Source organism: Sinocyclocheilus rhinocerous, unplaced genomic scaffold (assembly GCF_001515625.1).
Source record: "Sinocyclocheilus rhinocerous isolate Xijiao unplaced genomic scaffold, SAMN03320098_v1.1 scaffold1467, whole genome shotgun sequence".
Classification (NCBI taxonomy): domain Eukaryota; kingdom Metazoa; phylum Chordata; class Actinopteri; order Cypriniformes; family Cyprinidae; genus Sinocyclocheilus; species Sinocyclocheilus rhinocerous.
In genome coordinates this window covers 839119-855030 of record NW_015647960.1, presented here as the reverse complement: position 1 = coordinate 855030, position 15912 = coordinate 839119, and the positions used below count along the sequence as shown (strand labels likewise).

General features: G+C 37.4%; 2 protein-coding genes across 2 annotated transcripts in view; both read left to right on the top strand.

Annotated features, from left to right (window-relative positions):
* abhd17c (abhydrolase domain containing 17C, depalmitoylase) overlaps positions 1 to 7773 on the top strand; it is a 48483-nt gene extending 40710 nt beyond the window's left edge. Inside the window, exon 3 of the mRNA XM_016513996.1 lies at positions 5897 to 7773. Within this exon, the coding sequence (XP_016369482.1) occupies positions 5897 to 6116 (220 nt within the window). The 3' untranslated portion in view covers positions 6117 to 7773. The remainder of the gene's footprint in view (positions 1 to 5896) is intronic.
* Positions 7774 to 14344: 6571 nt separating this feature from the next.
* LOC107709486 (cell migration-inducing and hyaluronan-binding protein-like) overlaps positions 14345 to 15912 on the top strand; it is a 66075-nt gene continuing 64507 nt past the window's right edge. The window contains exons 1-2 of the mRNA XM_016513978.1: positions 14345 to 14431; positions 15171 to 15225. The gene's annotated coding sequence lies outside the window, so the exon portion shown is untranslated. The remainder of the gene's footprint in view (positions 14432 to 15170; positions 15226 to 15912) is intronic.

Genomic DNA, 15912 nt, shown 5'->3' with positions numbered 1-15912 from the left:
TATCAACCGATTGGTTCAAAAAGCTGATTCATTCAATAAGTAAACACCGTCCATTGCTCAGAGACGCAAAACAGTGCTGTAACCTTTGTTTGGAACTATTTTCGTTGGCAAAATTGAGCAAAAACAAGCAATATTATTTCTAAAATGTAAGTCACTTATTGCTTTACTGAACTTCTATAAAATGATTATTAAATGTGTTATGCTGATATCTGCAGAAAAATGCTTCTCTTTGTGTGATTAATGGTACTTTTCCACTGCATAGCTTGATGGGGCGACGCGGAATGAAAAAGTTTTTTTTAGGAGTCGAGGTAGTAGAGGTGGCGCAACTATAACGACATGTGAATAATCCCACCCACTCTAAAGCGGTACTGAACTGCAGTGGAAACGCAAACCGTGCCGAGCCGAACCGTGCCGTGCTGAGCCGTGCCGAGTCGAGTCGTACCACGCAGTGGAAAAGCGCCATATGTTAACTAGGCTACATTAAATTAGATAAATATAAAAAGCATACAGAAGCATTTTTGCCGTCTGCAATTTATTAAGTTAACTATATTAAATTGTATAAATATAAAAAGCATACAGAAGCATTTTTGCCGTCTACAATTTTGAATGCCTGGAATTTTGAGTTTTAATAGACTAATAAATCAACGTGCATGCACTCTGTGTGTGTGATTTGGTGATATAGCGTACTTGATAATGTCAGATCGCACATCATTACAACAACACTTACCATAGTATCGCAGATATACTGTATATCGCACACACCCCAGCCTGGACTTGAGTGGAAAATGAATCATCCACTGTTGTGTGCGCACTTGTTTGCACATGCACTAAGGTGTTTTTAGGTGTCTATCTTGCAAACGCCAGACCACTGATTCGTCAAACATGCTTTCCTGCAGTCCGTGTTTTTCTGACTTCTGACTATTTTGTAGTAAGTAACGAATATGCTTCGGGGAAATGTATCGGAGTAAAAGTATACATTTTAATTAGGAAATGTAGTGGAGTAAAAGTAAAAGTTGGCTGAAATATAAAAACTCAAGTAAAGTACAGATACTCCCAAAAATACTTAAGTACTGTAACGAAGTATTATTACTTCGTAACATTACACCACTGAAACACTGTCAGCATGAACGCCTCCTTCAAACAAACACAACACCCTGAACAATCCTCAGATTATATGATTGCAAGACTGGAAGCAAATCTGGTGGTCTGAGTTTAGGAAGCCACCATTGCCAAGTCCAGGATTTCTCTTCCAGTTACTGATTCCAGATCCAGCAGACTCGAGGGACTTGGGAGGGTGTGTGAGTGAGAATTTGGTGGGTGTTCGCAAAGCCTGTTGTGAATGGACAGTCAGGCTGAATGAAAGTTTAATGACTCGCCTGTCTCTGTAGATTTGCCGGCTGCAGTGTGGCATGGTTTGAATATTAAAATGCGGCGAGGGCTGACTCCTACAGTCAAGGTCTCTTGGAGACTGGCGAGGGGTAAAGAGGAAAAGAGAGACGGAGTCTCATCTCATATTTGCTCTTACGATATTGCTTCCCTTCCCTTTCCTGCTCCTTGGATCATGTTGTCTTAGCTTTCTTCAAATGAACTCTTGAACTCCAATGAAACATGAGCGTCTTTTTAAACAGACTCCCAGTCAGTAGTGTATTGATTTTTCAATACATGTTGATTTTGAATATTTGAAACTTTCAATACGCATTTTCCGCAGTATCGATGCACCAGCTGTGCTTTCTTGCTTTATCTTCTCTCTGACTTCAAGACACTGAATATATATTTGAATTAAAGTATATAGTCCTTTGTTTCGTGTGTTATAGAGCAAATTGAGTCATTGTTTGCTACACGTGAGCAGCTCATGTTCTGGTGTTTTCAGTAAGTGCATGAACCTTCCCTCTGAATGTGCTGTGACTTGGTCATGTTTGCATATTTCCCTGCATTTTTGTGGAGAGTAAGACCTTTGTTCATCTTCGGAACACAAATTAAGATATTTTTTATGTATTCTGACAGCCCTCCCTCCCATAGACAGCAAGGGTCCTTACACGATCAAGGTCCAGAAACGTAGCAAGGAGATCGGTAAAATAATCCATGTGACATCAGGGGTTCAACCGTAATTTTACGAAGCTACGAGAATACTTTGTGCGCAAAAGAAAAAAAAAACTTTATTCAACAATTCGTCTCTTCCGTGTCACCGTAGCGCCATTTTAGAGAGTATCCACTGAACGCAAACAGCGTATGTTTTTCTGTTTTAGCTGCACCACACGGATTTGTTGTTTTACGTTCAAATCAAAGCACAAACAATGTAGAAAATGTATCCGCGTGGCACAGCTGACACAGAATAGCATACGCTGTTTGCGTTCAGTGGATACTCTCCAAAGTGGAGAGGAGACGAATTGTTGAATAAAGTCTTTTTTTTTTTTTTCTTTTGCGCACAAAGTATTCTCGTCGCTTCGTAAAATTATGGTTGAACCCCTGATGTCACATGGATTATTTTACCGATCTCCTTGCTACTTTAAAGGGATAGTTCACCCAAAAATTCTGTCAGCATTTACTCACCCTCTAGTGAGTCGTCTTAGTCTTCTTTCTTCTGTCGAGCACAAAAGAAGATATTTTTGAAGAATATTGATAACCAAACAGTTGATGGTAGCCATTGACTTGCGTAGTAGGGAAAAAACACTATGGAAGTCAATGGCTACCGTCAACTGTTTGGTGAAATAATTTTCGTTTTTTGGGTGAAGTATCCCTTTAAACCAAAATCTTTGAATGCATAGAAGTGACCCTTTCAATAAAAAAAGCAAAAAAATGAGAGACTCATTCCATTTGTTTTATTATAGCACCATCTTATATAACACTAAGTGGCCCTGCATGCAAAAGTGATCAAACTCAAGACGAGTTTTTTTTCTCTGTGCTGAATTATAGACCTCCTTGGTCATGGGATCCTTAAGCTGTGCTATTATATCTCATGAAATATACTATTCGCTAATGACTTTTGGATCCTTTGGATTTAAAGAGGGAAAGACTGACTGGCTAAAGAATGAAAAATGGTTCTTTTAATAAAAGTTGCCCTATCAATTTAACAAAGCGTTCCCCTGTGTGTTGCCTGATAAAAATACAGTATTTACACTGTCACTCATCCACTGGAATGTGTTGGTTTGAAATTCATTCTGCATGTTTATTTGGTTAGTGTTTGGATAACTGCGTCATTCTTCATAGGCGGTGTAATTATTCCATCAGCCTGTCACGCATTAATCTCTTCACTTAATCAAATTTGATTGCCTGTGCACCAATGAGGAAAATAAGCAACAATTAGGCATGCTGAGCGACAAATTAATTAGCATGCCTGTTTGACTCTCCTCTGGACTGTCCTGTGAGGATCACGAGTTAGCAGGCCTGCAGTAGCCGTGGACGAGCTGGTGTGGATATTAACCTATGAACACCATCATAAATTGTGTTTACTGCAGTTATATGACTATTGACAATATGCTGAATAAGACAAATGCTGTGTAAACCACATTTTGTGAGTGTAAGAATTAACACATGTATAGTCTTGTGTTGCCAGACAGACTTCTTTATTTGTCATTTTATTACTGCATTGTGCATTTATTTGATCAGAAATACAGTAAAACAGTAATATTGGGAAATATTACAATTTAAACAGACTGTTTTCTATTTGAATGTGTTTTAAAATGTAATTTATTTCTGTGATCAAAGCTGAATTTTCAGCATCATTACTCCAGTCTTCAGTGTCACATGATCCTTCAGAAATCATTCTAATATGCTGATTTGCTGCTCAAAAAACATTTATGATTATTGTCAATGTTGAAAACACGTGCTGCTTCATTTTTCCCCCCTTTTTTTTCCCCGATTTTTTTTTTGTTTTTTTTTTTGGGATGGATAGAAAGTTTAAAAGAAGTATTTAGAAACTTTATACTGTCAATGTCTTTACAGTCAATTTTGATCAATTTAATGCATCCTTGCTGAAAAGTATTAATTTCTTTGAATCTTAAGGCCTGTTCACACCAAGGACGATAACTACAGTGCACTTCCAGATTAAAATGTAAAAAAAAGTTTGAAAATAAATAGCCTATTAAGTCTAAATATTTAAGTATTTGGCATTTAGCAGATTAGCGCCATCTGCTGTCAGAGAGTGAAAGTGCGCTTTCATCTCACATGTTCCGCCATGTGCTTCACGTCCGCGCTTGTTTACGCTTGTGTGCGAACGCGTCTTTCACGCAGCATACTGCCATGTTGTGCATTTTGACCAGTTTATGGGAAAAGTATTCTTAAAATGCATTCAAAATTCTGAATAATTTGTAATATATAATTATTCACGGTATTTAGAAGTGCCCACGATAACAATATCGTGCATATTCATTACCGTGATATATCGCATTACCGAATACCGGCACAAGTCTATATATAGCCCACTGAATCATACTCAGACTTAATGCTGGCAGCAGTGGAACCACTTGGGAGAGAACTGTCAGGTGACTTATTTCTTAGCATAAAAGAAGACAATGGTACAAGAGGAATACCAAATTATTGTTTTAAGTATGAAAAAATAGCAGAAGTAGCACCAACATTCAAAAATAATGGACTTGTGATAAGGCTCCTGAAATAATCAGGTCTTCACTTTAAGTTTTCATTTAGTGATGAGTGAATTTTTGCTAGAAAAAGAGCAGAAGAAATAACATGCAAGTGTCTCAGAGCCGGCAAAAGCTGTGAAAAGAGTGACACTTTATCTCACAGAGTATGACGCAGCCTGCAGAAGTGACATGCATGGTTGTTGTCACTAGAATAACCCACTGTAGCCAAAGCAAAATAAACTCATTTAACCTCTTCCAGGGCCCATATTTACAAAATAGAGACTTCTGGGAATCCATACTCTGGTCTCAAGAGACCAAGTCAATCATTTCGGATCCAAAAGCATCCAAAATGTTCTGGTGTTGCTAGAGGAGGAGTACAGAGAGAAGTGCTTGGTACCCACAGTGACGTTCAGTGGTAGTAAAGCTTTTATATAGGGATGAATGAGTGCTGAAGGTGTGAGGGAGTTGTGCTTTATCAATGCTGGCATGAATTCACACACTACTGTGTGATGTAATACAAGAACCTGAAACAGAAGATGCTATCCTCCCCTCATTCCCTGCATTATTGGGCATTTTTTCAGGGAGGTCATCCTCCAGGAGTTAAACAGCACAGATGTGAAAATTTGTCATGAACTTGTACACTCAGTGCCAAGAAGGGTCAGAGCAGTATACTTTAAGTTCTGGAGGACATACTAAGTACTGAAGCACTTTCAGAACGATTTTTTTCCAGCTGATGAACGATAAAAACATTGACAGCCAATCAGAGACAATCCTGAAATAACGAGCTCAAGAATTTAAAGCGGCAGACTGTGAACAATATTTGAGAGAAATAGGCCTTTTGTGTACATAGAAAAAGTCTTAGATCTTTGAGTTCAGCTCATGAAAAATGGGGGCAAAAACAAAAGTGTTGTGTTTATAATTTTGTTCAGTGTATTTATTTTTTGAATATAGTTAAACAGTAAAAATGAGTGTTCTTCAGCATATTAGCTGTAGTATTGAAATTGGTATTGAGAATCATTAACTTATTACTAATATTAAGCTAGTACTTAATTGACTGACAGAATTGTAATCATGAAATCTATGTTTCCATGCTGGTTTATTATTGTAGTATCATTTATTTCATATTTCTCCTTAAACAGCATGTAAAAACAAACAGTTGTTGATAACTTTAAATGTTGTTTTATGTGCCAGACAGTCTCTTCCTGACTTAGTTTGGAGCTGCTTGACCAGAAAACCTGTAAAGTGGATTAAATGATATGATGCAATAAAATGCAAAAAATAATAATAAAATAAATTCTGTCTCTTATACGTTTCAGCATCGACAAGGTGTCAAAGGTGGCGTCTCCAGTCCTGGTCATCCACGGCACAGAAGACGAAGTGATCGATTTCTCCCACGGTTTGGCCATCTACGAGCGATGCCCGCGCGCCGTGGAGCCTCTGTGGGTGGAGGGCGCCGGGCACAACGACATCGAGCTTTACGCTCAGTACCTCGAGAGACTCAAACAGTTCATCACGTTTGAGCTGGCTACCTCCTGAAGACGCGGCTCGGTGCAGCAGGCCGAGGCGCACACACACTCCCGCGTGTCGTGTAGGGTTCCCCTTTACCCAGGGCTGAGGACGCCATCAGTACTTGCACTTGCTGACGAAAAAAGCTGAAGTCTCTCTCTTGATATTTAGGAGCGGGGCGTTTTCATCCCTACGGGGGAAATGTGTTTTAATGATTTTGAACCACTTTCTATTCTTTTATACTTGATGAAGAAATGTTGACATTTTGCACCGCATTCAATAAGTTGCATTTGATGATTTGATTTTTTTTATGCTCCTCAAGGGTTAATTAAACTGCACTTTTATTGTGCAGGTATTTTCAGGTTATTATATATACATTTTTTTTTCTATGATCTTTTTTTGGTGGTAATTATGTCATAGCATTCCGTTGTATTATGTTTCAAGTAGATTAGTACAAGAGAAACCAGTAACTGACTTTTTACATGGCCAGTTTGTGTGTGTGTGTGTGTGCGTGTGTGACATGCATTTGTGTGGTAAAGGCCGCTGACTGTTCGGTCGAAATAATTGTAACGGGCTAATTAAAACTGGAAGACCCGTGGAAGTGACTTGACCCGTAAATAATGAGACGTACTGTCTGTGACTTCGAATACAGTGGGGAAGAGAGTCGTATCGTCTTTTTTCAGCGGTGAAACACGGTGCTTTGTCGCAACACAGCATTCAGGGCATTGTTTTGGTGCAAACACTACATCGTTCTAATCGTAGGTTTTATTAAAAATGTGAAATTTCAAGCTTTCTCTGTTGCTTTTAGCATTGACCTTATAATAAGCCTTATGTTTTCAGACATTTCGCTCTGACATTCCTGTCAATGATTTCTCAGAAATGGGATTTTCTCTGGACTCCCTCTCGCTGCTACTCTAATGGGGAAAATCACTGTGAAAACTGAACCTTCGCTACATATAAATAAGGTACCGCACCTCCTCACCGCTTTTTGACGTTCATCCTGTTTCCCAAACATCGGACAAATCACGAAACCCAGGAAAAATAATTATTAATGTTTTTTCCCCCATACGGCGAATGAAGGACTGTGTTTGTAGACATTTCATCATAACACTACACGTGTTTTCTGCGCTAATGAAGGACGTCGATTGTTACCAAACAGGTGCGATCGTCTGATTGTGTTTTTAACGCATAGCAGAAGTTGTTGTTGGTAAACTTGACTTGTTGTATTGCTGTAAGGAAGCTCTTTGAGACTCTTTTTAAGGAATGGCAGAAACTGACTACATCTGAGCCCGTCATTGCTTTTGATACTGACATTTTTACAATGTTTTTTCAGTAATTATTCATATTTACACCTCTTTTAATGCTGGTTTGTAAGATAACCGTACTATACACCACCCCCCTCTCTCTCTCTCTCTATATATATATATAGGTCTGTAAAATATGAAGTAAATGGTATTTAGCTTTGATTTTTATTGACACTGGAATCACAGTATGCAAATATAATGCAGAGAAAACCCTAGTTGGTACAGACACTTTTGTGTGTAGGTTTCTTTGTTTTTGTTTTTTAAATATGTCTTTAAAGCCTTAAATGTGCTGCGAGAAAATTATTGTTCTTGATGTTGGTTGTTGCTTCATTGCAACACAGTGGTTATTGTACTGCATATAAAGGAATAAAGGATGCATGGAAACCCAAACTAGTTTTTTTTTTTCTCCATGATGCTCAATCTGATATCTTACAGTTACACATGTTATTGCTTTTTCTTTTAGGTTGAAAAAATTTACCTGCAAACAGCTCTGCATGTATTAGAAGGTCAGATGTGTGCAGTTGTTCAATTCAAGTCCTTACAGAGTGTTGTGCAAGATGCTTCTAGGACCCCAAAAGGTAGCCGCTTTTAATGCCTAATGTATCTATTTCTAGATTATCAAAATAGCTTATCCAGGTATGTTTTCTTAGTGGAAGCAGCAGTAAAGACATTTATAATGTTACAAAAGGTTTCTATTTCAAATAAATGCTGTTCTTTTGAACTCTGTTCAAGGAATCCTGAAAGAAAATTACAGTTCCCACAAAAATCTGAAGCAACACAACTGTTTTCAACATTGATAATAAACAGAAATGTTTCTTGAGCAGCAAATCAGCATATTAGAATAATTTCTGAAGGATCTTGTGACACTGAAGACTGGAGTAATGATGCTGAAAATTCAGCTTTGATCACAGGAATAGATTACATTTTACAATATATTCAAAAAGAGTAGATGGTTATTTTAAATTATAATATTTCACAGTATTACTGTTTTTACTGTATTTTTGGTCAAATAAGTGCATTAAATATTCCCAACCACAAAGTTTTTAGCAGTAGTATAATAATGGAAATATAATAAGAACTAAATCCAGATCGTATTGTCATGTATGCATCATAAAGTGATTTTGTAGGATTTCTTATCAGGCACAGAACAGAGTATCAGTTCTGTTCTACACTAGCATGAGGAGGTTGGGTTTCTGCAGAGGGATGGAATATAGTTTGATGCTAGACGTGATCAATAAAATTGCTATCCAGTTTTCTTTTCTGAAAATCCTTGTGAGCTTGTGCCTACATATGGTTAGAAACAAGCAAACATATATATAAATAAAATTACAAATATTTATTATAAGAGTACAAGCTGGTTATGATTTTATGATCTTAAAAAAAAAATGTATAGTTAAAAATGTGATATTTCGATTTTGTATCAGACTTGGAGAAAATCAAATGTTGAAAGTAGTTCTGCAGTGCATCAAAAATAGAAATGGCCCATTTGTAGGTGTCCATCTGAAACAGCGACGTGACCGTACTATTGATTATAATGGGACTGATCTAGTTTTGACAGCCACACATCATTTATGGACACTGTGTTACTTTTGATTCCAGTGAATTAGATTCAGACCCATGTACAGAATTATCGCTTATGTTTTATTTTTAAGTTAGAACTTTTTATCCAATCAAAGTCTTGTAGTCAAGCAAGTCATGAATGCAAGTTTTTTTTTTTCCATGTTTGTGCATTTTTAATAGTCAGCACTGTGTGAGACTCACCTGTCTGAACTCGTCCTCAATGCAGTTATAATGGGAGTTACATAAAACATCTCGCCTCCTTTGATCCTTCAAACGTCAAACATCTTAAATTTAACAGTGAAGTGAATCAGTGCCGTGTCAAGACTGAAAGAGTTGCTGTTGTTTGGATTAGAATACAGTTGCTATTGCAGGAGTGTGCAGAGCAGACTCTGCATATGCACATTATCTGTGTTCAATGTCCGTATTTCAATGAAAGTGAATTTAATGGCTTTCTTGGCCCATTATTTGATTGGCCAGCCAAATGTTTTTTTTGTGTGTGTGTGTTTTTTAAAATGCAAAATAACAATTGTCATGTGACACTATCTTTATGCCCAGCTAACAGGGAACGTTCTCAGAATGTTCTGGTAAGGTTATTTCAAAGTTGTGAACAAATGTTCTTACAGTAACATTATTAATAGAATGTTTATTCAAAGTTTTCTGGTTTTTAATAATGTTTTCAAAATGTTATTAATACATCGTTCATGGAGTTTTTTTCTGAAATGCTTTAGTTTGACTTTAACATTTACACATGACTAGTTTCCGAACATTCAGAAAAGTAACATTCACATGTTTGCAAAATAATAAAATGGAACGCTCACTTAACGATTTTTCTAATGTTGAAAATAACCAAGGAAAAAAAAAAAAACATTTTAAAGCATTTATAAAATTGGAAGTTTTGAACCTTCAGAGAACATTTTGAAATTACAATTTCATACCATAATGGGGAAAGTTAGAAAAACGTTCTTGGAACATATTTTTGTTAGCTAGGTAATTCTGTTTCACTTGACCAAATACACAAAATAATGTTCTTTTTAGCAGCATCATATGACCCCTTTAAGCGTTTCAAAAACATTCATTTTAGTCGGATGTTTTCTAACATATTTAACTTTATTACTTGTTTGTTTCAGAACATTCAGAAAGCATTCAAAAGTTATGTTCACATAATGCTTGCAAAATTATAAAATGGAACGTTTCTGTGATGATTTCTCTATTGTCAATTACCAAGAAAAAACGTTTCTAAAACCTGTAAATTGGATGTTTTGAACATTCAGAGAACATTTAGAAATAACAATTTACACCGTATAATGGCAATGTCAGAAAAACGTTCTTGGAACATAATTTTGTTAGCTGGGTAATGTCTTTTGTTTCACTTACTGTTTTTAAAAACAGGCAGTAAACACTACATATACTGCAGTATGCAGTAAGCCAGTATTCCATAGTGAACCTAGCCTTGTTTTTTTTGCCTTATCTATAAGTGATAGTCTCCCTGCTGGTTCTTGCTCCACAGTTTCCATCTGTTCTTGCTCTATCTCTGTCCCTCACTTTGTAAAAGCCATTTTCATTTAGAGAAAAGCTGTAAAAGTTGAGTTCTGAATCTGCCACTGAACGCACACGCTCTTCATGCACTGAAACGCGACAGGCAGGTGGAACTGGAGAGACCAATAAGCCTCATCTGTTAGAGCCAGTCACGGTTTACATTGGCCAGGGTCCAGAAGTCCTGCGAGGGCGAGGAATTGGCAGAGCTTTAGGTTGAACATGTCTGCTGATCCAAACAGTTGGGGAGAGCGAATGTGGAAGTCCAAGAAGCCACTGGGTCACGGGTGTGTATCCACTTTATTTGTAACGTGAGACTGGGCGCGGAGTTCATAACTTGAATGAGCTATTTTACCTGTACAAAAACAGTCTAATGCCGCTTGACATTGCAAACTGGTATTTGTTAACTTATTTGATTTCATTATCATAAACGCACTGGTTTGTAGCGGAAAGAGTTACACCGTTTATGGCAATTCTTAGTTATTCTTCTAGTTATTTACCTACTGTGGCTAATGAAGCAGTGGCTAAAAGCATTTGCGTTTCAAAATAAGTGGATACATGCTATGATTTTTGTTTGCTTTAGGTGTGTAGGTGTTTAAAGTAAACATGAAATGCTAATATGGTGCATGTGAAATAGGATATTTAGTGAGGGGAAAGGTGGGGTGTAAGACCAAAAACATACATTGAGAAGGTAAATATGGTCCATTTGGGTTCCATTAGATTTTTACTTATTTTTCATTAGTTCTTCCTCGATATGGATGGTTTTAACAGTCTTCTCCATGACATAAGGGCTAGAAAAATGAAGCAGAGCATCTTAAGATTAGAAATGGTCATTGTAGACCAATGTCCGATCCCTTGTTATCCAGTGTCCCACATTCCCAGGAGGACTGCAGGAGTTCCCACACTTCGCTGGGCAGATATCCACCCTAGACACCCAGACAAGAGGCATCTCAGTCTGCCCTGCGTAATCCGCACAGGAAGTTTACCTTTCCGGAGAGCATTACGCAGGCCGCTCTTCCAGACTTGGAGAAGTGACAGATTCGTTGGGAATGGGAACCAGGCTCACACTGACTGCTCTGCATTTGTCTTTATTAGAGAACTGAAGCATGTTTAACCAGGACCAAGTGCAGACTTTCCAAATGAAACCCTCAATCAACAAGACAGAGATTGATTCTGTTTCATATGCCATGCCATTTTGATTTAAAGGGCTTGTTTCATACTTTTTTCTCTCTTCTGAGGTCACATTATGTTGGTTAGGATAGAAAAAATGTGTAAGATTCATATTTATTCATAGTTTTTACTAATATCCTGCTTCCTCATTAGCATCGTTGACATATAAATAGGCAGTCATATATTAATGCTTTGAGTTTCATATGTCAGAAATCTTCTAGCTGGGGACTGGGGAAGATTTTCCCCCCCTCTTTTTATAATTGTACAATGAGTTATTTTATTGCAAAAGATCGAGCTATTTGATTCCTTATAATATGACCCCTTTAATTTATGATTTTTTTTGATTGTCTGCACCTTATCTAGAGACAGAAAATTGCATGCAGAGCTCCAGAGTCAGCAGTCACACTGACTTGCGTTCAACCTCGGGGGCCATTAAACTTCACCTTTTTCAGTAGCAGGGAGATTTGAGTAAGTGAACTCTGATGTCCTTACGCTTGAATGCAAAGGAGGACAAGGTATTTACCTATCTCAGCAAGCCAATGCGAGGCAGCGTCAGCATCTCTGCTGGGATAATCTCCTTCCAGGAAAAACAATGTGCATTCTAATTTTCAGCACTGCATTTAATGAGCCCCATGGTATTTTTGTCTGTTGTTTGGAGTCCTTAGCGAGTTTTTGCTAATTCAAATAGGAATGCTGTTGTAGTGTTCTCATATGTTTGCTGAATATCAAATAAATATCCTCAGCCTACATGCATGTGTGTGTATGTGGTTGTGTGTGTCCTACAGGCAATAACAGTGGGATTTTGAAGTGTGTGATGTATGGGTAAAATTTAAATCCAGAGAGATTTATTTTAGATGTCTGCTAATATTAATGCATCATTCATGGAGATGATACCATCAGTCCTCTGTGAAATTAAATGTGGCCACATCACAACTCCTGAATTTACAAAAGCAACAGAGAGCAGTATGATTATTTTACAACCTATAACAATGTAAAATATACATTTAAAATTAACTTGCTACATGTAAGTGTGCATATGAGAAATGAAGTGAAAGAGACTGCTGTTTTTTGTGTGTTTTTATTTTACTATATATATATATATATATATATATATATATATATATATATATTCATATATATTCATTTTTTTCAATTTTGGTTTTAATACTAATAAATATAAAATGATCAAATATATAAAATATGTATGTAAAAATTTTAATTGTTATTTTAGATATTTTATTTTATTCTTTTATATTTATTTTTTCATGTGCAGTATATTCTTCTTCCACAATATCATTGCTGACACGTAAATTGGTAGTCATGTTAATGTTTAATTCTTTTGCTGAGTAGGACTTTTTATATGCATGCTGTTCATTGTATTTTACATCCTCGTATTCCCTGCATAGTAACCAGATCTTGACTACTATTGATCGGAGATGTAAAACAGCCTCCATTAACTAGGCAAACAGTGAAGTCCATCTGTTGTTTAAAGGGGTCATATGATGTTGCTAAAAAGAACAGTATTTTGTGTATTTGGTGTAATGAAATGTGTTTATGCGGTTTAAGGTTCAAAAAACACATTATTTTCCACATACTGTACATTATTGTTTCTCCTCTATGCCCCGCGTAGGTATGTGGGGGCGTGTTCGAACGAGCCGTTTTAGGTAGGTGTGGCTGACTTAATTTTATACAGTAGTTCTCTTTGGATTTGAGACTTTAGTCTTTGCAACTTTACAGATCTTCTTTATGCACCAAGAGCTTGTAACACTCCAAAGAGAAAGGAAAAATTGAAATCGCATCATATGACCCCTTTAAATAGATCAAACCCCCTCTGAAAAAAAATATGCCCATTACATTGTTTTCAGTAAGTGATTATAATTTTGTTCAGCATGCTTCTCAAAGCAGATTTCAGTGTGTAGAGAAGAAAGCTAAATGCAGCTGCATGAGTCATTTAGGAGCACCTGTTTATTTGGAAATTCAGTTTGAATTCTCAAGTCAACATGAATCACAACAGGATGCCACTTTATGAAGTTTTCTGTCTCTTGGGACAATGATAATAGCGACCTCTATGGATTAAAACTGATAACTTTTATGCAGTATGAGTCAACTCTCTCTCCCTCTCTATCGGGTCATACATAATTCATAATCATTAGGATTCGATACCAGTGCTGCTTTCCACAAATAACTACCAGCACATCTTTCCATCAGAGACTAGAATGGCTTCTATTGCGCTCCTCATTTGCAAGTCACTTTGAATAAAAGCATCTTCTAAATCAACACAAGTAAATTAAATATAATCACCTTTGTTGTTGTTGTTTTGAATAAAATAAAAGCATCTGCTGAAATGTGAGCAGAATAGAACTGAAGTCTCATCATGACCTGTTACTGTGGACGCAATCATAAGTGCAGTTTTCAGTGTATTGTTTATTTATTTTTTGGCCATGACCTTTTGCATACTCCCTAATGATTAATCATCTCATTTACAGCCAGAAGCATGTGCAGTGTTTAGTTGGATACTGTACATTGAGGTCTTGAACCGCACAGGGATCCGTTGAGCCAATCAGATTCAAGTAGGCGTGCCTTCGGATTCTTCCGACCAATCGTCGCGCAGTGGGCGCGGCTTCGCACCGGCGTTGTAAACAGTGTAAAGCAGGAGTCTGGAGGTGTGTATAAATATCAGTGTGTCGCCCGTGCTGTCTTATGAACTCATGCCGCGCATCAGCTGCTTGTAGTCCGCACTGTTTCCGTGGAGCTGACGGCAATCTGCTCACGCTACAGGTTGGTCTGCACTTCTGGACCTTTATCTTTGTGGATTTTGAAACTCATGAATGATGCCACTGTATACTTTCAAGTGCACTTGAGTGAGACAAGTGCGCTTTGATTTCTGCGATCTGTATCTCACTAGTGGCGGTGTGCGGCGTCAAGGTGCGTCTTTTCTCATTTCGTGCCATCCGTTACGCGCTCGTGTGTTTTATCCAGTGCCATTTTTGCATAATGTCAACAAAACCGGCGCGTTTTTGCAAGCAAGACCGGCCAGACATTGAACAGAGAAACCTATTCCAGTTATGTGAGTTTGTGGCAACATGTTTCGCCGGTGCAAGTTCAGACAAAAAGAGCATTAACAGCTCGCGATTGTGACGCGCATCATTTCACCTGAGCGCCCGAGCAACATCAGCACCTGATCGATTTGACAGGTTCATCTGATTCCGAAACTGACAGATTGCTTTCTTGCATTCTCATATAATAACGCTTAGATATGTAATGTGAAATGAGAATGTGGTACAGTAATGTGCAATAGTGTAATGGACTTCACTGAGTGTGATATATTGTGTAGTACAGTATGATGTATTGTGTAGAATCACTATAATATTGTGAAGGATAATATATTGTGCTATAGTGCAAAATAGTATAGTATGGTATAATACAGTATAATGTGGGATCATAGTGTGCTCTTTTGAGTTGTATACCTCAAATATAAGCATGCACCTTTACCTTTCCCACGACTCCTGGAAAGTAGGACCCTGTGAAGGATGACAGTTTCCACCCATTTCATCATCATCTTGGAAATCAAGGTATGTAGTGCTTTATTACCCTCTATTGTGCATGTGACAATATTAAAATGCATACTTACAGTGGAAATGGTGTAATTGTGCTCAGTATGTTGTGTAAACCAGAAAGAATTAGATCCACATTCCACCCATTCGATTGTGATGTGATGCTTTACGGTGTCAAAGACAAAAGATGATTTCCATACTGCAAATACTGTGAAAAAAAATCCTTGTTATGGCATCTCCGCCTTTGTGGTCACCAGACGACTGGCACGGGACCACAGCCAGAAGTTCATGTGTGGAATTCATTACATGCAGCAAGTGTACGCAGACTCTACTGTGTCCAAACAATGCAGACTGGCAGCAAGTTGTTTTCGTGCATCTGTGAAATTACAGCCCCTCGCATGTGGTGCCCAGCAAGTGGGCAGTTGTTTTATTTCATGCACCATTCATCAGCCACTAAATGGTGTGTGAAATTGTAGAGGGTAGATATTTCTCTCTCAAGATATGCTGTGCGAGAGGGTGGGAGTTTATTTATTCATTTAGACTACTTGTTAAACTACTTGTTGGAAGTGTTATTCCTTGGTGCATAATTCATGTAGTGTGTGCAATAGGAGTGCTATTGCTATTTTAGTATTTACTAATATTTTGAATTATATTTTATTTTTATATGTTTTTTTTTTTTTTTTTTTTTTTTTTTGCTGTTCTTGT